The 23,882-nt window shown below is 32.9% G+C and overlaps 2 protein-coding genes across 2 annotated transcripts in view; one reads left to right on the forward strand and one right to left on the reverse strand.

Annotated features, from left to right (window-relative positions):
* LOC115237666 (coiled-coil domain-containing protein CG32809) overlaps positions 1-23,882 on the reverse strand; it is an 89,874-nt gene that overhangs the window by 29,429 nt on the left and 36,563 nt on the right. Inside the window, 5 exon segments of the mRNA XM_029810868.1 lie at positions 106-159; positions 2,090-2,235; positions 6,616-6,787; positions 9,183-9,308; positions 11,705-11,861. Of these exon segments, the coding sequence (XP_029666728.1) occupies positions 106-159; positions 2,090-2,235; positions 6,616-6,787; positions 9,183-9,308; positions 11,705-11,861 (655 nt within the window).
* Positions 14,421-17,680, forward strand: LOC115237670. Its single transcript, XM_029810873.1, has 4 exons — positions 14,421-14,597; positions 15,423-15,528; positions 16,615-16,823; positions 17,014-17,680. Exons 1-4 carry the CDS (start codon positions 14,421-14,423, stop codon positions 17,656-17,658), a joined length of 1,137 nt encoding a protein of 378 aa, XP_029666733.1. The 3' UTR covers positions 17,659-17,680.

Genomic DNA, 23,882 nt, shown 5'->3' on the forward strand with positions numbered 1-23,882 from the left:
AAATAAAGATAAAGATATATATCATAATATATATGTATATATAAGTAAAGCGGTTATACAATGGTTCGGAGGTGAATAGAAGATAGAAGAAGATGAGAGACACACCTGGCAGTGAGGCAGAGCTGGAGCTAGAATGTTTGTCGAACTCATCCCCGGCGCCTGGTGTGTGCGTTAGTCGGAATAACAAAGCAGTTGTACAGCAGGGTAGTTTCGGAGAGTTCAGTCCGTGAGACTGTATCGCCACGAGCAACAATATACCGTTGAAAGCAACGAACAACGTATACAATTATTTATCGATTTAAATTAATTTCAAGCTTCAGATTTTTTCTTGCACTTCTTATTAAATCCTACAACTATATGATTATAATACATTGCTCGCGAATTATTTCTAATCTTGATATTAATCGACATAAAATAAATTAATAGCAATATATTTTTTAATCAATTATTCATTTATCATTTTATCTGCATATATGTATTAATGCAATTCGTTACTTTTTGTTCCATTTTGTTTGTTCTATACTAACTAAATTATATTATTGATATCAACGAATATTCAAAGTATACTGCGTTTTTTAAATAATACGTCCGAACATCTCCAGCTTCAACTTCATTTCGAAATATGCTGGATATTAATAATTGGCATATTGTTGCTGGCGCGTAATTCACGGCATAAATTCTTCCAATATATATGTATGTATATCTGCATGTATGTATGCAACACACATATGTATACGCACGTTTATATCTAAAGTTGTGTCGTTTCAGTGAATTGCGACTTATCCAGAAGGCGACTACGACGTTTATTACAAATCGTTCAAGACTGGAAATACAAAATGATGCAAATGCCAAAAGTTTTTGCCAATTTTTTATATGCTGATACATTTTCATATATACTTTCTTTATTATTTTTTTCCTAGTCCTATTATCTGTGCTTCACTTTTGTATTTATAATTGTAAAATAGTTTTAATAATAGTGAGTTTTTATTTATCGAAATTATCATTTTGACATTTACATTCTTTTTGAATTTCTTATCTATGATGATCTGAATTATATCAAAGAAGAAATTATAATTATTAACTATCAAGTCTATTCTATTAAAAGATCGGCGTAGCCGCCTCGTTTTCGGCTTCTATTGATTTAATAATACGTTTAAGACATGATAATGTTATTAAAAACCGTGGTTTTGAGATGTCTGAGAATGGTCGAAAGATGATCAAGTGGATAGATGAACAGGCACAGATGAAATGGACAGATGAATATTAGTAGAGACTACTTTATATATAAGCTGTGTAGCAGTCTCTCATATGCTTCTTATTGTTAGCTGAAACTATCTTAGTGAATTAAGTGAATGCACTAACTCTTTTGTAAAATACGCACTAAAATATATAGAAGAAACTGAATGAGATAACATCGCTTAAACACTAAATCGATCGTCTTTGTTAGGAAAAGAATTTGCTGAGATTAAATTATGATGGCATCTACACGACTTGTCTCAAAAGTAAGAAGAATGATTTTATTTATAATCTTTTATTAAATTCATCTAGAATGAAACGTGATTATTTTATATCGTAGTTTAAAGAAAATATTAATTTTCTTTTGCAAAAGATTAATATTCATTCGTTAAGATATTTAGAATTATTTCGTGACTTCTTGGATATTATTCATTATTCCGTAAGAATATAATCTCACTTGCATATAATTTTTCAAAAGAGGAAAAGATCGCACAGAATCAATTCTTAGTTGTAAATTACATACATATAAATAACAAGAATTTTTTCCCGGCTGAGAATTTTTTAATGCAGAATTAAAACAGTCGTCAAATTTTGTAAATTTTTAATCTTGTTATCGAGAAAGATGAAATCGTTGTAATTTATTTATTCGAAGAAGATCACGTTAAATCAGAGATAAAAAGTTTAATAGAAAGAAATAAATCATCTTTTCTGATTTAGAGACAAGTTCATATTCTTTCGCGATGGTATGTTACCGAGAACCAAGAAGAACAATGCTATGGCATGTTAGATGAAAAAAGAAAATTCAGAAGAAACGTAGAGAAAAACAAAGCTATGATTTTTACGGGACACGTACCTGCGGCTCTCGCGTAAGGATCTCGTCCTGGCGGGACTTGCAAGTATTCTCGTGGCGAAGGGCTGGTGTGCGGAGCATGTGTCAGAGCTTTCTGCACGAGACCGGTCAGATTGGCCAACTGTCTTTCCATGTGCTCCACTCTTATCCTGCGACAGATAATTCTCGGTTAAAATACCATGATATTGTTAATCTCAGCAACATCTATCGTTTCAAAAAGAGAGAATCTCGAATTTATTTTCTCGACAATGGATAACGTGTGAATGCTGCAAAAATCATAACTTTGGACAAATGTTATCTATCATCATCTCTTTGGACAATTTCATGCGTCACAAAGTATGATAAATGCATAATAAAATGAAATAGCTCCGTTTTTATTAAATTAATCAACTAATGGATATTTTAATCAACTAATCAAAGTTCTTTCTAATAATTTTGATATTAAACGGGATTTTATCTTAAACTGTATTATTGTAATAAAGAAGATAGTAATGATAAACTGGATATCACGTAAAATGATGATAAATGATGTTTTACAGCGAATAAAACAAAATGGTATATCAATAAAAAAATATTAATATATATGTTATATCTATACCTCACGTATTTTCTTCAGCATTATTTTTTTATAATCTAATAAAATGGCATTATCTGATTTCTAAAGCAAGAGATCGAGAGACTTTATGTTATGTAAATAATAATAAAAACTGATAATAGATTTTACACATATCCGTTCTCACTGAAAGGACGTAAAACTCTTTTCGATGCAGGAAACTCTTTTTTTATACAACATTATATCTGAAAATTCCATCCCGAATGTATATTTCTTGTCGGTGAAATCGGATATGAGTTATATAACACGATGCTAATCACGTGCATCTATCGCTTTGCATGACAAGTGACAGCAGTGCCTAATCTACGTCACGGTGACAGTACATAAAATGATATACAGGGTGATATATATGACGCACGACGGATCAAATCGTTTACGTGATTCTCATGGCGGTCAATTTCGAAACTTGTATAACTTTTGTAAAGTGCGAGAGGGTTTGTGTGGCCGACAAGAGAATCCATTTCAGTTTTCCGATATGTACTTCATTCCATCATAGAGTATAAATCCCGTCTAGAAAGTTTTCATACGAGAATGTTCGTGACAGCTTCCGAACATCCTCGTGGCTAATAAAGATTTATTACAGATATAGCTTTTTTAAATAAAAATAATAATATAATGTTTCTAATATATTGTATGAACTTTTTATTACTGATGTAATTACTGACTAAATAGAAAAAATATATCTTTCATTAAAATTGTTGTTATTTAATGCAATTTAAGTAATCAAATTATTTGTATAAAAATTTAATCACCTTTATACAAAAACAAAGCAAAGATAAAGGAAAGTAGCAGGATTTTATATAAAATGAATAATTATCTATAAAATATAAAAATATGACGATATATCATGATATATTGATGATCGCGACACGGATTGTTGTGGAAATGGTATTAAGGAGACAATAAAGACAGTTTGTTGACTGCATCATGTTCATTATTGCAGGGCAAATTATTGTAAAGAATTCTATAAAAAAATTATTCGTTACGTTATTCGTTAAATTTATTCGAATGCATGTTAATAATTTTATGATACGTGGTTGTGTATATCCGTTTTTCTGTGGTACGTGCAAAACACCCTGTATATGACCAATGCATTCTTGTCTACGATCGCTAATCGGCATGCTGCATTCCACCGAAAGTTACAAGTTATATAGTTTTATATGTGTCATATACAATCTTCGAGTCACAATTAATTATGGCATATTTACATATATATGGCATATAACACACACACATCTTGTTCTTGAGCAGTAGAGAGCATAATTGATATTACTTTGCAATAGTATATGTGGAATGTTCTCTAAAATATGGGTAACATAAATAGGATATTAAATAATAAATACTAGAAATGTATAATGGTATGAATAAAAAAGAAAGATGAACAATGATTCGGGTGACGCTACTATTCCTTATAAATGAATAGCGATAGATACTGATCAATATTGCAGAATGTTCTCTAAAATATGGGCAACATAAATATATAGGATATTAAATAATAAATACTAGAAATGTATAATGGTATGAATAAAAAAGAAAGATGAACAATGATTCGGGTGACGCTACTATTCCTTATAAATGAATAGCGATAGATACTGATCAATATTGCAGTTTAATATCCAGGCTTCGAATAGCAATTAAATAACTGGAAATATTCCATTTATCCGTGAAATAACGAGTTACAGGAAAAAATTTCATCGACCGTCTTCTTCAATATAAATGAATCTGTTACTAATTGGATCATGTTATCTCAAAATGGGCAGGAAATATAATTCTATATATTTATGAATAATATTCGTATTATAATGAAAGAAACGTTTATATCACTGTTAACCGAATTATAAATCTTGTTCAATTTATAATACTATGGAGTTTATATAATTTCGTATAAAAAAATTTATCAAAGTTACAAAATTAAAAAAAAAAAAAATGATTTTAATTGTATCAACGTTATCATAACATTTCATATTTCACAAAATTTAAAGTTTACCTAATAATAGTAACAGCTGAAAATGAATATACATCTAATTTATGATCAATCAAACATGAAAGAAATTATTTTAAGTCTTTCATATCTGACGTTTTTCACCATGCATCCTAAGATAACAGCGTTAAACGTATTCACCTCCGTTTCAGTGGGAAATCCAGATACCCTCTCTCCCTCCTCAAAAGTAAGATAAATTATTTGAATCATTTAATTTCCTAGAAAGCTTTTAGATAACATCTATGTTATTATTTAGAAAAATTTATCAAAATAAAATCATCGTTAATTGTGACTACATTTCGAGAAACATACAACCAATTCTCGAAATTAAGAAAGACATTTGCCAATGGAAGAGTCCCGGATTCGCCACTGTCCTGCTTTTAGAGGGAAGTACGCTCGAAACGATACTCGTGCAACCCGTATTCATTCATAAGCATCCAGCTAGACAACCAGCCGGCCATTCTTGGTGGTCGGTTTTTATATATTCTCCCTTTCTTTTTTTCTTTCTCGTTTTATATTTTTTTTTCTCATTCGTTTTTTTTTTATTCCACAGCCAGGCAGACGCTTTACGCAACACAAACACGCAGGCGAGACACGAGTTGTGTGTGTGTGCGATACGTGGGTGCAGTACCGAGTAGCGTCGTAGCCCTGTCCGCCGGATGGCAGGGGGGTTGCCGCCCCCGTAGGGAATGGGGACCGCGGGGGACCAGACGGCGGACGCCCCGGTGGTTTCACGCCGTAAAGGCTGTACGATTCCTCCAACAGCTCCGTATCGCTGCACCACCCACAACAGACATACACATCCGCGCTATCAGACATCCAAGTGGAGGAACGACGGTGCGGAGACCAGTAATGGGGAAAAAGAGGAGAGAAAAAGAGAGAGAGAGAGAGAGAGAGAGATAGAGTGAAGAAGGTTGGCCTGTCGTCTAGGGTGGAACGAGACGTTGGAAACAGAGACGACAACGTTTTGCTGGCATGGGGGTCGTTATTAAGCGGAAAAAGGAAGAGGATGGGCAGGGATGGTTTCCAGGTGAGTGGAGTTTATTCACCCGGGCAGAGTGCGCGTTCCTGACTTTATGGAAAATCTTTCGACAGATGTAAAATTTACGCGAACTGGATATACTATATCGGAGTTCTTATTAAAGACATCATTATATATATTTAACAAATTAATTCGTGCACTTATTTCTCGATCAATAATTTGCCGGAACAAAATATCCGTTATCCATATTAAATTTGCGACTGTGTTAATAATATTGTAACTATTCACAACTTTTAATAAATTCAACCAGTTCCGGTATATATTTGAGCAGCATGATAAAATATATTCTACGTAAATAAAATATGTATGCCAATAAAGCGAATGAAGTGAGTTTCAACGTGATGAGATATCCAATACTTTCTTTCGTCGTTATCGGTTATATAAATTCTGCTACTTTTTCCCTGTGGAAATTTACATATATTTTATTATTTACATACAGCATCCTAGATTTCCTACATTTCTTTTTATTTATACATTCATCAACTTACAAATTATTAAATTTTAAATTGAAAAACTATATACCGGCCAAATATAAATTCCATAACAAATTCTCATAATCTTGTTAAATATATTATATAAACATATAAATTTATAATTGAATAAAAACTGAAACCATTTTATTCACTCGCACTTTTTTGAAACTTGATTAATAAACTACATTTTAAATCATACACCTCAAAAAGTTATGTCACTTTTATAAAAATTAATCTAACGATCAGATTGATTTATATAGCAATTTATTGGATAAAAAGAATTGGAAATCTGAGATACTCAAATATGTAAATTTCGTTAATTACAGCCACAGCACAATGTGTCTCTTTAATTGTTGTGAACTGCAATTAAGTGCAATCGCGGTTCATTATTAGTTCGGAAATGCGTGAAAATCCGATTACCTGGCTTCTTCATCGATAACGGGAGTAACGGTGCCCGAATATTGCGAATAATATGGATCTTCGTAACTGCTACTGGCGCTGTAAGGCCCGGGTGGATATCTTCCGCTTCCGGAACCGACGCCGCCACCACGTTCAGGGCTGCTCATGTATCCGCTTTCTCCGTGTAGTCGATCTGAGAAGATTTAAATCAATAATTTATGTTAGTCAAAGCCAGAAATATCCATTAAAGCTATCTTTTCTTACATTATTGCATTATATTGTTATATTGTTATACTAGTTTAGTTGGAAAAAAACAATGGCTGGTTTTTTCTATGTATAGCGGAGCTTACAATAACAATGATTAAATATACAAAAAATACTGACAGCAAAATATAAAATCTTAAGTAATTTAATGTATATATTATATATATGTCATGTATATAGATATATAAAAAAATATTTATCTTGTAATATAAATAATAAAAGATAAATATATAGATCAATAAAATATCAATAATAATTTGTTTAACAAGCTGATAATAAAAAATTAATTGCACAGCATTAAAATTTTTCGTTTATTCTATGCAAAATATCTTTGTGCTTGATATTTTTTTTCAAACTAATCTTCATCATTGTTATATGTTTGTGGCTCGATACCTCCGTCGAGTTTCGTGATGCGCAAATGTGCAAATGAAATTACGATCAAGGGACTGTATCAATGAGAGTCGTTTATCAGTCATCATGATGGAGGGTGAAGAAGAAAGATTCTTCATGATCGTGCTTCTTATGGAAGGGTACACAATCTACGACTCTCGAATGACAACGAGAACGGATGAAAAATGGAATGAGAGGAGATGCTGCTTTTTGTATATTATGATATCACATAGCGTTGTAGAAGGCAGGCGACATACGTAAGAAGTTTCTAAAGGTTCTTAAGAAGCTTAGCTATTAATGTTGGGAATATATCGAGTTTTACTTTATAACTTTGTAATTATAATACGCGTTTTATATGTATGATCATAATATTAAAAAGGGCGAGATTACTCAGACAATGTTTATAACACGAGTAGAATTTCTTAAATGCACTTGTATGTTGAAAACAAACGTCTTTGAAAAAAAAACATTAGTAGGAAATAAAGATGAATTTTGAAATAAAATTTAAAATGCACTATATGTATTGCAATTTCGAAAACATTTCAAAATGTATAACGCAAACATGTGTCTCACTTTTAAACATAATTAGAATTCCAAAGGATTTTGTTAATCGCAAATAAGAATTAGAAAATTAATACACATTATTTATAATAAGCACTGCATCGTAAGTATACATATCTGATTAATTTTCGTATGATTAATAAAAAAATAAATTAATATGAAACACAATAAAAAATTTGCATTGGATAATTATTCGGATCTTTCAAGGTTCAATTTCCGAGACAACATCCGATAAAATTTCAATTTCTTCTTCTTTGCGCAATATGCCAATAGCATTCAAAGTTCACCGGCGTAAATTCAAAACGTTTCGATTCAATCTATCCGTTCCCATCTATTCCCAACACTATCTCCACGGTCTCGAGGTCGTTTAATTAAAACTTGGCTCGGCCCGGCTTGGCTAATCGCAACTGCCAATTTCATGGTTTTCCTGCGGTTATTGCATTCCAAACAACCAAAATCACTTTTGTGTTGAAGCTTGTCCTTATTACGAATCCACATTCTTTCTGTCATGTTATACTAAAATATTTTTAATATTTTTAGTTTTTCGTATTTCCATTCATAGTTTGCATATCGGTCTTTTATTCCATCCCCAATAATTTACTTCTATAAAATATATATAAAATTTTGAACAAACAAAGAAAGATTAACTCATGCGTCAAAATGGTCTGTGCATAAAACTGACAGAGATTTATCTATCACTTGAATTTTTCTTGAATCGCAATGGAAGCAACGATAAATTATCATCTCCATATTGTTAAAAAATAAAACGGAGTTGTATTTTGTGTTTCAATTGGATTCTATTTCGCTTCGAACACAGTTCAGTTCGTTGATTGCACGGTTTCAAAATTTACAAGGTATACTGTTTACAACGTATTCGTTTCGGAACAAATTGCATCACGATGAAAGTCCTTAACCGGAAATTGTATCAAACGCAAGTGTGTGTATATGGCTGCGTGATTTGATCGCGTATACGTTTTTCGATGCATATCCGTTGCTCCATCGTCAGTAGATTATAACATTTCAGTTCGGTTCGATATTTCCCCTGTGAATTGTTAACGATGTTGTCCAATCTACTGCTCGTGACCGAGAGAAAAATTTATTATCAGTTTGGGACAAGTCATTTTTTTATTTTATTTATTTATACAAGCATACCTTTCTATGATCGTTAGTTGTAAGTTGCATATAATTGTTAATCGTTAACAATGTTAGTAATAAACAGCTAATTAGATTTTACAGATAAAAAATATTCAATTTTAAAACTTTACATCAGAGTTTAGTCGATTTTCAACAAAGCAGATAAAAATATAATCGATCGTCGTCCCATTGCGGAAGGATCGAGCTGTGTCTGACGAATGTTTAAGGATACTACTGACCTGGTATACTATAGAGGGAGACCGAGCTGTCTCTAGAGAAGCGCGCCGAGCCCCCGAGGCTTCCAAGGGGACTCTTACCACACTGGTAGCTGCGAAGCGGCTTGGCCGGCGGCACCCCGCCACCACCTATCCAACCATCCAAAAAACCAAACAAAAAACCAATGTACCCAGGTGCTCCGAAGCACGTATCTCTCTGCCACCTCGCTAAGCCGTTCGACGTTCAGTGCACATGCAGAAGTGAACAAGAGGGGATTTCGATCCGCGCGGTCGTTATCGATGTCTTTTCGCCAATTTCTCGAAGAGAGAGAGAATTAACGTTCAAATTTACATAGTGCCTATATATATATATATATATATATATATAAACATTTGATAATTTCGAATATATGTGTGATTCGATCGTGTATTTCCTGAGCTGCGATTGCGCACGATTATCAAGCGGAATAAAAGATCGGACGTGATAAAATTAATAATCGTCTCTTAAAGATTTTTCCATGGCTATCACACTCACATTTTCACAACAATTTTGTAATGAACGCGTAATGATTACGAATGTCCGTAGAAATTTAGATGCGACAGCTTGTCGACTTTTACATATATGCACTTCTCGATCACGTTACAATAATCGCGGAGCGTCAAGAGAAATGTCTTTTTTGCTTTCGTCTAATAAAATCGATTCATCGGGCTAACAGTAAGGTTTTATTCTGTAAGATAGATTCGTCTCGACATAGTGGTCGATGATTAATTGTAATTGGTCTACGATCAGTTATTCACGCGTCCTGAATCGGTTCTTTTCGGCGTCTCAGTATCTGTTAAAGCAAAACGTTTCTCTCGACAACAAGGAGAACGTTCATGGCGACCAGAATGAGGCCATCCTTTCCCTTGGACTGGCATACAGCTTAAATATTTTTGAGTCATCCCGAGTAGAGCATTTGGCCAACGCCGACAGTCGTAACGATTTCAGATGTTGAATAATCAAGAATCGAAACGACCTTGCAACCGTCGATCGGATCGCGTGTACGTGCGTCTGTGTGCGGATGTATGCGCGTTAAGCTTAAAGCATGGGGTAATGCGATGAAAAAAATTGGTCGAGTCAGAAGAAAGTTTCAGAGGAAAAATCATTAAATTAAATTAAAAATAACCCTTTCTGTAGTTTCAACACGCGCTTATCGATCTTTCCTTGTCAGTCAATCGTACCGCAAAAATAATGTTCTCTCAGAATTATAATTAATAATAAATATAATAAATAATTCTAAAATGCTATATATATAGCTTTTAAAAAAACTCACAAATAATCATTGTACGAATTCAAATAGTTACATTATACGAGAAATATTATATAATATAATATTATACGATAAATATTAAACAATTTTCAAATTAAAGTTAAAAGTATTCGAACTTATAAAGCTGATACACTTTGAACAATATAATTATCGTTAAAATATCTTTCTAAATGTTTGCGCTATGAATAGAAGAATAAATAAATAAATAAATAATAAAAAATAAATAAGTTAACTTAATAGTCGATTCGACCAATTTTTATAGGTAAAACAATAAAAGGAGTTCTCTCATGTTTTTTTGTACGTCATGTAAAGATTGTCAGAATTGTAGACAAATAATTAAGCATGTTAATTGCATTAAGACAACCAGAATTTTACAATATTAAAATCTATTTTATATATGAGTCAAATACAATTCTTTTGACTAACAAGAACAGTCAGTCTATTATCAACTTTTAGTTCCTTGCGAAACTTTAACAAGGATTAAATCCGATGTTAAAATCTTATTTTACAAACCTGCTTTGTTTTGTAACTTCAAAGATTTCACGTTTCTGGTCAACTTAACGTAAGAAGTTTGAGGGAATGTGAAGTTATGCAGAGCGTGCGCATGTAGATTTCGAAAAAAGAATGTTCCAATGATTCTATATTACATAGAACATTAGTGTGCGGGCATGAAAGAAATGTACAGAGAATGCGAGGCGATAAATTCTCGTCAATGTAAATGAGCGGTCCAAAAGCGTTGTTTTTAAGTGATATCTTGTCTACTACATTAGATGTATAAGCGCGCGCGGGTTTCATTGTAAATATATGACTTGAAAAAAAAATCATTTCACAAGTTAATCGTTTCATCCATAAACGTGATCCGATACGTGCATATATATTATATATAATAATTTAAAAAGGATTAATTATAAATTGTAATTGCGATATATGCACAAAAGAGTTTGCGAGTTGTAAAAAAAAATTCTCAATTAATTTATCGTTTAATCTAATTACAATGTGAGATGTTCTTTGATTTAAGACAATATTCATACATCAACAAATTTCATACATCGAGAATTTAAGAGAGAAGAAAAAAATGATTTTTATAACATTATTGGGCCGCTCATTGGTGATCTCGAGCGTGTGAATTCGTCGATCGCGAACAGTCAGTTATCACCGTGTCCATACATAACGCGATGACATATAAATGTATGTATGGGAATAGGAAAGAGGAAGAGAACATGGGCATTCGTATACCTGGTGTGGTAAGAGTCTTGGGCTGCGTCGGCGTCGCGTTCGGCCCTCCGACGCTCGACGCCGCCGGACTGTACGCCCTTAGGAGCGATCCACCGCGCGGCAGGGTGCTGCTTCCGCCCACGTAATATCCGCTACCGGACGTCGAGTTCTTGGCCGTCTGCAAGCAAAGAAAAAAAAAAGATGAGTGATTTACGCGCCGATAATTCGAAAATTCATTTATATATCATTTTTCAAACACCGAGCGAGGTGACAATCGCGAATTTTAATTTGACGTGCAACTGACAATTGATGCGACAATGTCACAAACTATCGTCTCTGAAACGGCAAACAATAAGTTTGGTTCGAGCTGTGGTATATGTTTTTACGCTTAAAATTATTCGTCTTTTCTTAGAACATGTCGGCATCAGATACGGTAGATCTTTGCAGACAATTGAAATTTCTATCATGATTATTCAGGACTGCTATCTCAAAGAGAATTGTCGAGGTAGATTCTTATCCACGTAAATTCGTTATACGAGTAACTCTCCAAGGCTAGCGCTTTCGTAACAGGTTTCCAAGACTCGGTACCGTTAACGTTAACTTTCCAGAATGTATTTTCGATGTGGGCATTTTTACGATCACTTTAACGCATATGTTACGCATCGATTTCCTGACGCATATAAACTTTCATCAAGCTTGATTAATAGTGAATTTAATTAGTCGTGAATTTAATTTTTCTATCACCAAATAATAATATTTAAAATTCTAAAATTTTTTTAAATGAAAAAAATTATTTATAGGTATTTGTTACAAGTATTTATATACGTATCCTTTTTTTAAATGGCACGCGAGTTAATAATAAGGCCTTGAACTCTTCCCTGCTTAACTTTCAAGAAAATGCACTCTGAGATATTCACGTGCGCAATAAAGCGCGTTTGTAATTCCGCTCCTGCTTGCGGCATGGAATGTTTAAGTTATTTGCCGTATCATCTCGCTTATTCTGCACTGCGTGTTTGAATAACTTTCCACGAAAGATCAGCTTTCCCATATCGATCATACAGTAAAATGCACGTACGTTCAAGCATATGATGGTGTGTATAACAATTTAAGAAAATAAAACTCACGCTGTGTCAAAAATTGATTATTAAGGAAAACACGGAGGGGTGGTAAATATTATATAGTAAATATTATTGAACTTATAGATCAACTATACTCAATATATCTGGAATAAGATGATTGTGTGTGTTTGCGAATTTTCCTGATATATTTATCTCACAATTCATACGCGGGCGATTTCGACAATCTCGTCATCTCTTTGTATAGTGGTAAAAATTACACGTCGTGCGCAGTAGACTTAAAATGGGCCGCCTTAACCCATGACTGCCAGGAAAGGTCCTCCCTCTTACCGATTCCACTCCGTACTCGCGTGCTTGTGCTCGACCGATTCACATCGATTTCGCTTTAGTCGTTGTTTACCGTTGTCGTGAGTTCGGCTAGTCGTTTCACTCGTTGGGCGAACCGATCAAAAAAAAAAGAGAAGAGAGAAAGAGATAGATTCGTCGATTCTAGAGAGAATAGATCGAAATTAGAGAGCTCTTAATTAACGAGAAGCGACAGAGATCGATTGTAAGAATAATATCGAAAGAAAGAGAAGTAAACTTTCTTTTCTGAGGAAAATTACTCGGTTATCTTTAGTGATTCATGTGCATCTTTCTTCGTAATAAATAACACAACTCAGCGACAATAAGTGGAAAGGAAAAAATAATTGCTTTTCTAGGCATCGATCATAAGTCGAATGAAGAGACAAGGAAGATAAATATTTTTCCTTTCGCGATTTTTGCACGTCTACACGGGATGTGAAGAGAAATCCAGAGAAGCTGTTAAAGGGCCGTCTTTCCACTCTTTGCGTCCTTTTAATTATAGAGATCATCAAACGAGGACCAACAGAGTTCTGTCGAGGCTTTTGATTGCGCGAATGAGAAAGGAAGGTCGGAGAGAGGACTATCGCTGCATTTTGTGCTTTCAACCATGAAAGCTATCACACATCGAGTGAAGAGAGTCGGCAGCGAAGTACCTTTACATTCTTCAGCAAATATATCAAGTGTCAAGAGAGCATACGCCACGAAAAGTTTATAGTTTCTCGTTCATGCTGGCTTTACTTTTCGGTTGTAGGTATAGAAAATTCACCCTCTAAGAATTTAATAGCGAGCGTGGATGACATAAGAAGAAAATCCACTTATCGTTGTTCCGATCGCGAAAACTATCAATCAGTAAAAGATAAGTTACGAGAAAATTGTGCGAGAAACAAAATAAAAAGATTTCGCAATTAATAAAAAAATCCATACAGCGAGTGCAAGATAGATTTGGCAGACGAGGGGAGATGCTAGACAATTCTTTGCAGTTCGATGGGAAAAAAGGGTGGACGAGAGGAAAAAGGAACCTGCGTCACCGCGTGCAAAAAAAAAGAGTATTAGCAGGAAAAGTTGGTAAGAAAAGTTGAGCAGATGTAACGGCGAAAGACAATCCTCTTTTCGTGAGCACGATCAAATAGACGTGGAATAAGATTAAAATTAAAGGGCTGCATCCAAGTGCGAGAGATAAAAGGAGAGAGAGAGGAAGAGAAACCCTGTGAAAAGAAGACAAAGCAATACTGTGTAAAAACTAAACGGCAAACTTTTGCTGCGAAGCAATTAAAGAAATAGCAGTTAGACCCAACGAGAGCGATGATAAGATAAGAATGAAGAAATTCGCGACAAACTTCGGAATTAGTGTTCTCTTCTTTTCATTCTCCGTCTTTTTAGGCTCGCTTATTACGGCGATTTTAGGGATTTCGACTGTACTTGTCGACGCCGAGAAGAATGTCGACAGCACTCCGATGCACAGTGTCGAATTGACGCAAAAGGGCTACATTCAGGTGAGAAATAATTCGAGAGACACCAAATTTTGTCGTTTCCTGTTTAACTGCATTAATTCCCTGCAGAAATTCTCGTAACTTCGCTGAAATGCTCGATTAACCAAGTAAATGGCTATAGATTGCGCAGTGAAATATTCCGTAATCCTGTGTTCAATTCAAATATGTATCGAGAGTAAAAAGCTAACAAATAAAGGGGGGCAAATAATGCTAAATAGATACGTTGTCGAATATAACGGATACAGATTTTTCAACGAAGCATGGAAAATCGCGAGATTTCTATCGATTACGTGAGCAAAAGAGAATTATTCCATAACACGTGGAAAAGAAATTGGTTTCACATTGATTGCTTAATTTTTATCGTCTACTCTAAAATACGTCGGTCCTGATTATAAACTCGTTTCTACATATACAAGCTATTTCAAATCTTCTGTATTTTCTTTTATTTATGCTTATTCTCTTCGACTGATTCCTAAAATAAAAAACTTTCTGTAGTATAAATTTTCTTTTACACTTCTTTTTTCATCTCTTTGAATATTTTTTCTGTGATTAATTCTTTCGAATTATAATTTTATTAAAACAATTTTATTAAATTTCAAAATATCTAATAAAATTTGTTTAAAAACATTGTAAGAATTTTAGAAAATTTCTCTTAAAAAAAATTTAATTTTATATCGATTAAAGAATTAAAAAATAGAAAATATAAATATTAAGAAAAATGATAATTAAATATCTGAAACACCTTGTATCGCTCAGTGTCGCTCTAATTAAATAGCGGGGAGCGTGGAGCAACACACAATGTGTGAGCTAATTATCCCCACTTTTTAGTTTCTCAGATGGGCAATACCCGTGCCGGAGATTCATGAGTTTACATTCTGCCTTTGGATGAAGTCAACTGATCTCAAATATCCACACTCGATCTTTTCGTATTCGAGTAAGCATTATCAATAAGAAATTTTAATTTAACATTCCCGTTGTAAATGAAATTTTTGTAAAATGTAGGAAATAGAGACTTACAAGTTTGATAATTTAATTATGAGGTAAGCAATGTCACATATATGTATATAAGAAATTAAGAGATATAAAAACTGCTTTTCAATTTTAAATCTATAAATAAAGACTATAAATCTATAAAAGATAACAGTATGCATTATATTGCATATTGTTATATGAGTGTGGAATTACATCGAGACAAGTGCAATATCTGCAAATGAGTGATAATAGGTGCCCATATTCATGGCGTTTCAGCACTATTTCCCACTTCTATCTTCGAATTGTTTTAACCGCTTTGAGACAGTAATGAGGACCGTTTTCTTACATGGGGCTGCTATTATCTACTCCGGCATTCAACGAATAGTTACACAAGAGTCATTTTCCCGTGGAAAGCCGTAACGAGAAAAGTATCTTCGCTCACGGAAAATCGTCTTTTTGCTTGCACGTAGTGCGTGCTGCGTGTGCTACTTCATTGCAATTTAATAGTATGTTAATGGATATACGTTGCCTCGCGGCATTATCCCTTTTATGTGTAAGAATTAGACGTGCTAAACTGCGTCTCCCTGATGAAACGCTAATTGCTCGAATTACGAAATTTTGCGAGATTTAACTACTCTCCGATGTAAACAGCGTTTGAATATTTATGATGAAACAGCCGAGAAAGCTATCTCACATTCTTGATGGAAAATGTCACTTCGTTAATTGTTCCACGAAAATCTCAATCTTCTTGTATAATAATATGTTGTCGTATTATAAGGAGATATAAGCTATCTCTGAACGTGTCATAAAAAATTAAGTGATATAAAATTTGTTTCTCAATTTTAAAACTATAAATGTAAAAAAAATTAGTTTTGTCAGAGGATTGAGCGAATGAAAAAATCATTTAATTTCTTAAAATCGTATGAAATTATTAACGAGAAAGATTTAGAATGCACGCGCCAAATGCATAAATTCTGGCTTTATATGTCTCGTTGCATTTTGATCGCGAGAAAGCAATGTGCAAATATAATCCTCTTTTGCATCAAAGGGAACGAGCGGGAACGTTTGATTCGATCTTGGATATCATCGCGCGGAAGAAGCATTCATCTGGAAATCGGCGGCGTGGAGGTACTTGGAAGGTCGATTCGTATACAAGAGCACCGCTGGTATCACATATGTCAAAGCTGGGAGAATCGGGTCGGTCGTTACGCCCTGTGGCTTGACGGGCATTTGGAGTTGCAAGGTCATCTCGAGGAGGTATAAATTGTACTCATCCTTTTAAAATATCTATAAATTTTCGCATAAAGATACTTTCGTATAATCTAAATTCAGATTATGAAATGCAGACTTCGGTTACTGATATCTTCGACTTAAAATTTTTATTTTTTCTAAATTGTTCTTTGTGTGATACGCCACATAAGATTGTCAACAGAAGATTATCTTACAGATAATCGAACACGTGATTCCGGGAGGCGGCGATATCGTCTTAGGTCAAGAATATACGGACTTCGATAAAGGGCTAGAAGAGGGCATCGAGGGTTCGGTCTTGGGCTTTAATTTTCTGCTGGCCTCGGCGTTCGATTCTCTCGATAGCGGCCATCAAAGACCCTTTCGATCAATCAATGGAACTACGGATCAAGCCATGGTTCCCCTTGTCGCGGCAATGCGGACGAAAATGGCAAGGCGCGATTCGAATCTCAGAGCGGCGCGTGCACTCGATAGACTGATTTCGATGCAATTTGCGCTCAATCCTAATTGGTCCCGCAAAATCCTTCAGCAGAGTTCCTCAACCATTTCGCCGTATCGATTAAATATCGCTAACGGCACACGAAAAGAGGAAATATTACCGATTCGTAGAAATGCGATAACTTTTGTCGATGACTTGATCGGAGAAATCAGCCTATCCGGAAAACCGTTGGATGATCCCTTGGGTTTACAGTTAATGAAATTGTCCTACTTTCGCTGCCAACTAGGCAGAGGTAGCCCGCCTATAAGTGATTCGTTAATGTTGATTTCTTGGAGCAGAACACCCGTAAGGATGTTTGGCGGTGCCACCATAAAAAACGTCGGCAATGAATGCGGTAAATTTTAAGGAATTTCCCTCGAGCATGCTCGTATTGTATCAAAATGAAAAACATATAATTAAAAGATATTTTTCATAAAAGAAACGATGCTTTGCCATAAAAAAAACGATTTCGTCAGAAAATTAAAAGTTAGAATTATTAAGCTCAAAATTTAATAACTTTTTAATTTCTCCAAAGTAAAATGTCTGTGTGTATTTAAAAGAAATATTGATGTAATATTAGAATATTTTTATACAGATATATTTTTACATTATTTGTAAGCATTTCAAAATTTTCCATATTTTAGTGCCATATGTAGCAAGCTTGTTGCAGTCACTAATAAACGATAAGCGTAGACGAATTTGATAGTTTTGGCCTTATTAATACATTTCAGAGTCACGTTACTCTGACTGCGCGATTCCAGAGTTCCAAGTCGCGTATAATTACGGTTCAACTTGAAACTCCATCCGCAATCGACGATCTCGCTTCACGTATCGACCCGCGTTAATTAATTTCACGGAATTTTCTTCAACGTAATCGTGGTTACGACAAAAAGATATAAATGTCTCACGCCATAAATAAACCGCGACTTTTTTCTCCGTCTGGCAAAGATGTCGAACTTGAAAGATATGGCTACTGTGCGTATAGCAAGATTAAGCCAATCACAAATCATGACAATAAATCTTTAGTCCAGTAATTTCATTTATCAAGTAGAAGAAAAATCAGCCAGACAAAACGTATGTTTAAAATCACTTAATAAAAAGAATAAAAATTGTATATATGCTATCTAGCGGTTGACGTTCTAAGTTAATCCCTCAAAAGTTTAAAATGGAGCTAATTTATATTTCATTTTTAATTAGTTGACTTGTCCTTTTCTTACGCGAGATTTCGAAAAATTGTAGCTTTTGTGCGCGTTTAACAGCATCTTTTTTGTAAGCGGAATTTCGATGCTGACGTCCCGCGAATGCAGATATTCCGTTGACATTGATAACGCAAGTGTAGGAACATTCTGAGGATCCGGAGACGCTTCTCGCCGGTGGCGAACTGCGCCGGATGTTGAAATTCCGTTTTCATTTTTCGCAATCCGGATCGCCGCCGGCGAATAAAACATGCTATCGTAAATCTCTATATATTTAACTCGCGTTACTTTCGTAGTACAGACATAGTTTCTACCTCTATAACGACAGTACTTTTTTTGTAATTTTCCTCCGATAATGTAAGTGTTCTAATATATAGAATATTAAAAGCCATGTAATGTGTTTATGTATTTCGCTAAAAGTAGTGTTGTGTAAAGATCATTTTATTCGACTAATATGTTTAGATGTTTTTAGAATTTAGATACGCTTTTTAGAAACATTCCACGTTCCTCTTCTTTTCTGTTTATAAACATGTATATAATTACAAGAAATAAGTTATTGCTGTCAGATAAGAACTACACACGTACGTGAGATAAGAGCTACACACGTACCTAATTAGCAATTACTAATTAGACTAATCACTATTATATCATGCTATTGGCATTGCAAAGGTACAATGCCAAATACAGTTCAGTAACAGAATTACATAATTGAATTACATCAACCATGTATTTTTTCTCCGGCTATGGTTTATTTGGCGAATTTCGAGCGCCGGTTCACAGAGCGCTCACAAAGTCATTTCTATGACCATTTGAAGAGCGTATTACGTTTTACGACACGTGCGATGGAATCAGATGGAAAAGAAAAAGGATACTTTGTTTTTTTTTAATGCTTTCGCTACATGAGGCAATGCGGTCTACGTGGAACGTATTTCTCTTTTATTTCAACGATATCTGCAGGCCTCTGTGACATTAGGTGCTCTTGCGAAGATAAAATTTGCAAATATTAATGTTACGACAGCGCCATAACCAAAGCGGCGTACTTGCAAAATACGAAAAAAAAATTATCCCTTCATTCACGCGAATGTTTTTCTCCCCCCGTGTGTTTGACTTTTATTATGTATTATACATTTATGAGATATTAAAATCGTGATAAAATTTTAAAGAGAGTACAGTTTTTACACAAAACTAATATAGATAAAAATTCATCAGTAAGTATTTATGATCAGCAAATATTTATTGAAATATAATAATTATTAAGCAGATCAACTAATCAAGGGCTTGTGAATAATGTGGCGCATTAACCGCGAACGTGCTTTAGTAATTCATTAAACAAGAGAATTTGGCTATTGTTCAAACCGAGTTAATGAGTGTTTGCTATTAATTCAAAGGCACATGTTTATGCTTGTCAAGAATTTTAAAATCTAATATATAAATAAAATGTAATAGAAATACTATATTATATTACCATTTTGCAAAAGAATTTATATAGTTTTACATAGTTACAATTTTTATACGGTTTTAACAATTTTGTAAAAACTATTCTAGTAAAACATTTTTTACGATCGTTATTATTATAATCTTATGTTTTTTTTTACAAGAAACAAATTTAAATAAATTTAAATCTATTAAAATCTCGATAAATAATAAGCACAACTGAAAAGTCGGTGTGATTACTACATATACTTTTTATTCTGCCAAGTTTAGCTTGAGTTTTCACTATTGCAATTTCATTTCAATATATTCTGTAGCAATTACACAACATTGCGTGATAGTTTCAAAGATATGAGAGAAATTTAATTTCGCTATTAAAAAAACGAATTAGAGTCTCTCAACCTATATATAATCGTGCGAAATATATAATTCTTTTTATTGCAACATTATTCAGAAGTGGAGGATATAGATTTCTAAGAAGTATAATAATAAATGCACGTTTATAGCATTGCATGTTCGGCTATCTCGAATATTCTGGCTTTGCACAAAACAATTTTGTTGATTCTCAATTAAATTGACAATTAATATTATCGATAAAATAATTGTGTCCCCGCTATTAATAGATATATTAATTTCTTAATAGATTACAATAATAATCGCGTAGTTATAAATGTGTTAATAAATTATATTATTATAAATATAAAATATATATAATTATAGATATTATATTATTAACCGCAAATGTGTATGTGTGTTTGACTTTTATTATGTATTATACATTTATGAGATATTAAAATCGTGATAAAATTTTAAAGAGAGTACAGTTTTTACACAAAACTAATATAGATAAAAATTCATCAGTAAGTATTTATGATCAGCAAATATTTATTGAAATATAATAATTATTAAGCAGATCAACTAATCAAGGGCTTGTGAATAATGTGGCGCATTAACCGCGAACGTGCTTTAGTAATTCATTAAACAAGAGAATTTGGCTATTGTTCAAACCGAGTTAATGAGTGTTTGCTATTAATTCAAAGGCACATGTTTATGCTTGTCAAGAATTTTAAAATCTAATATATAAATAAAATGTAATAGAAATACTATATTATATTACCATTTTGCAAAAGAATTTATATAGTTTTACATAGTTACAATTTTTATACGGTTTTAACAATTTTGTAAAAACTATTCTAGTAAAACATTTTTTACGATCGTTATTATTATAATCTTATGTTTTTTTGTTACAAGAAACAAATTTAAATAAATTTAAATCTATTAAAATCTCGATAAATAATAAGCACAACTGAAAAGTCGGTGTGATTACTACATATACTTTTTATTCTGCCAAGTTTAGCTTGAGTTTTCACTATTGCAATTTCATTTCAATATATTCTGTAGCAATTACACAACATTGCGTGATAGTTTCAAAGATATGAGAGAAATTTAATTTCGCTATTAAAAAAACGAATTAGAGTCTCTCAACCTATATATAATCGTGCGAAATATATAATTCTTTTTATTGCAACATTTATACGACATCGCGATCATCGTGTCCATCTGAAGTAATAACTATCGTAACGCCGCGTAATGAATGACAGGCGTGGTTCTTATATAACGTGCGTAATTAAAAACCGCGTATGATATATCCGTTCATCCGCATCTATTAAACCATACGAACAAGTCCAACTACTTTCACGTCTATGATTAATACAAAACTTTGAAATTGATGGCTATTGAGATAGGGATGATATTAAAATGATATTTTATACAAGATATTTAAATATATATTATTGTTTGTTGTTTTTCTTTTTAAATAATATTAATATTATTGTATAATAGTAATAATATTGTAGCTATTTTACTTAAAAACCGATAAATTTAAATTGTGATTGTTTTCATAATTTTTCTTTACTCTTATTTTTATTTATTAAATATGACAAAACAAACTTTATACGCGGGAAAAATTGAAATACTGTGTATATACAATTTGCACGAAAAAATGTATTATAAAATTTAAGAATTTTGTGCCAAAAAATTAAGATTACATATACGCTATAATTCACATACACCAAGTTTTCCAACTTTCATATTCTGCATATCTCAGCAACCGTATCAATATGTTATGTATATTATATAAATATGTATTATATTTGTTCGCGCATATATTTCACCGGATTTTTTGAAATTAGATAATTTAGCTTTCGCTTTCTCCAAAATCGCTTATATCTCATTCACGATCGTGGTAACAGTCTGTATCTTCCCATTTTAATGAAGAACATTACATTTTTTAGCATTCGTAAAATTATGATGTCATCTATCATAAAAATTTTGTTGTCTAACGTATAATGTATTTTTTATGTCTCTTCATTTATATTCCTAGGAAACTTTGCAGACCCGATTAAAAAATCTCAAGATAGCTCAAGTATTTCGCTGTGTCCGTTTTCGCTATTTTATGAGCTTCTGATAAATATCGAAAATATTATTTACAAAAAGAGATATACTTTTGGGAAAAAATCAAAGACACGATCTATACTTATATTACAGACCTATATATAAACGAATATATGCGAATCTATTGAGATTTTTTTTATAAACAAAGAAATAACAAAAAAGAAAAATATCGATGGATTAATACAATTATGCAAATATTTGTAACGCATGAACGTGAAACGTCTCGCACTGTTCTTAACGACATTGTGCAACATGGAAACGATTCGAGCTTGGCGATGTATAATGTCTATCTCATTTGGAATTAAAATACGACCGTTGTTAATTTGTCTTGCGGAATGCACACGTTGTTGACTTTCATTTTTCGTGGTAAATTTTTGCGTAAATGATATTATACGAAGAAATCAATCATGTTTTTGCCGATCACGATTAGCCAAGATACCGATTACGACAACATAATTATTAGGCTGTATATAATAGTTGCATGTGAGTTAAGTTTTATAGACATGTACAAATAAGTGACTAAACAAAAATGTTGATAATGTAAAAACATATAAGATAAAAAATACATAATTTATTTGTACATATAAAATATCTATTTAAAAAGATAAAAAAAGATAAAAAAAGAAAAAGTTAATATTTTCTTAACTATACACGTTCATAAGCTTATTTATTAATTCAAATTTATAATTATCTGCAATTTTCTCAGATTCAACAATTCTGTTTCGTATTTTTCATATAATAAAACAAAACTTATATAAAACTCATAATAATGTTACAGTTTATTCGAGCAGGATAGTTGATAATTAAATGCACTCCACCCGCGTGAAATTACAGAAATTCTATTATATAATGAAAGCATCCGCGCGCGATATTATTTGAAACGTAGCCTCCACGAAACATAACAAAAAAGTTTTAACGCTGTTCGTTAATTGCTAGGTCGCCAAATGCAATATTTATATGTATTTTTATGGCATTTAATAAGACTGTTCCACATTCAACGAAGCGAATAGCCTATTCCTAGCTGGTTTCATGCGGTAATTGTAAACTTCTGCGATTCGTCTCTTCAATGTAGCCATTTATTATTAATAATACTTTTAACGATGTCACACACATTTATGATCTATTAAAAATATTCTATTACAAGGCTTATAGATCCGCCGTGAGAGAAGAACTCGATTAATTCGTGACGATTTGTAATTTGCACTTATCCGACCGCGCTATAGAAGGGATAACAAGCGAAGGGTAATTATAACTAATGTAGTAAACGTCACTTTATCCGAGCAATGTTAATTACAAGCTGAAAGTAATTGCACGGTCAAAGCATTTATTAGTAAGATTCATGGATGCAAAATCACCACATTGATTGCATCACGATTCTTTGAACATTTCTTTCTATGTATATTTTTATATTTATATACATTTTTTTATCATTGCAATACTGTCGACAAAAATTGTATAAATAATACATGTAATAACAAATTATATATAATTATAAATATTTATATTAAT

The sequence above is a fragment of the Formica exsecta genome, unplaced genomic scaffold, assembly GCF_003651465.1.
Source record: "Formica exsecta isolate Colony F162 unplaced genomic scaffold, ASM365146v1 scaffold303, whole genome shotgun sequence".
NCBI lineage: Eukaryota > Metazoa > Arthropoda > Insecta > Hymenoptera > Formicidae > Formica > Formica exsecta.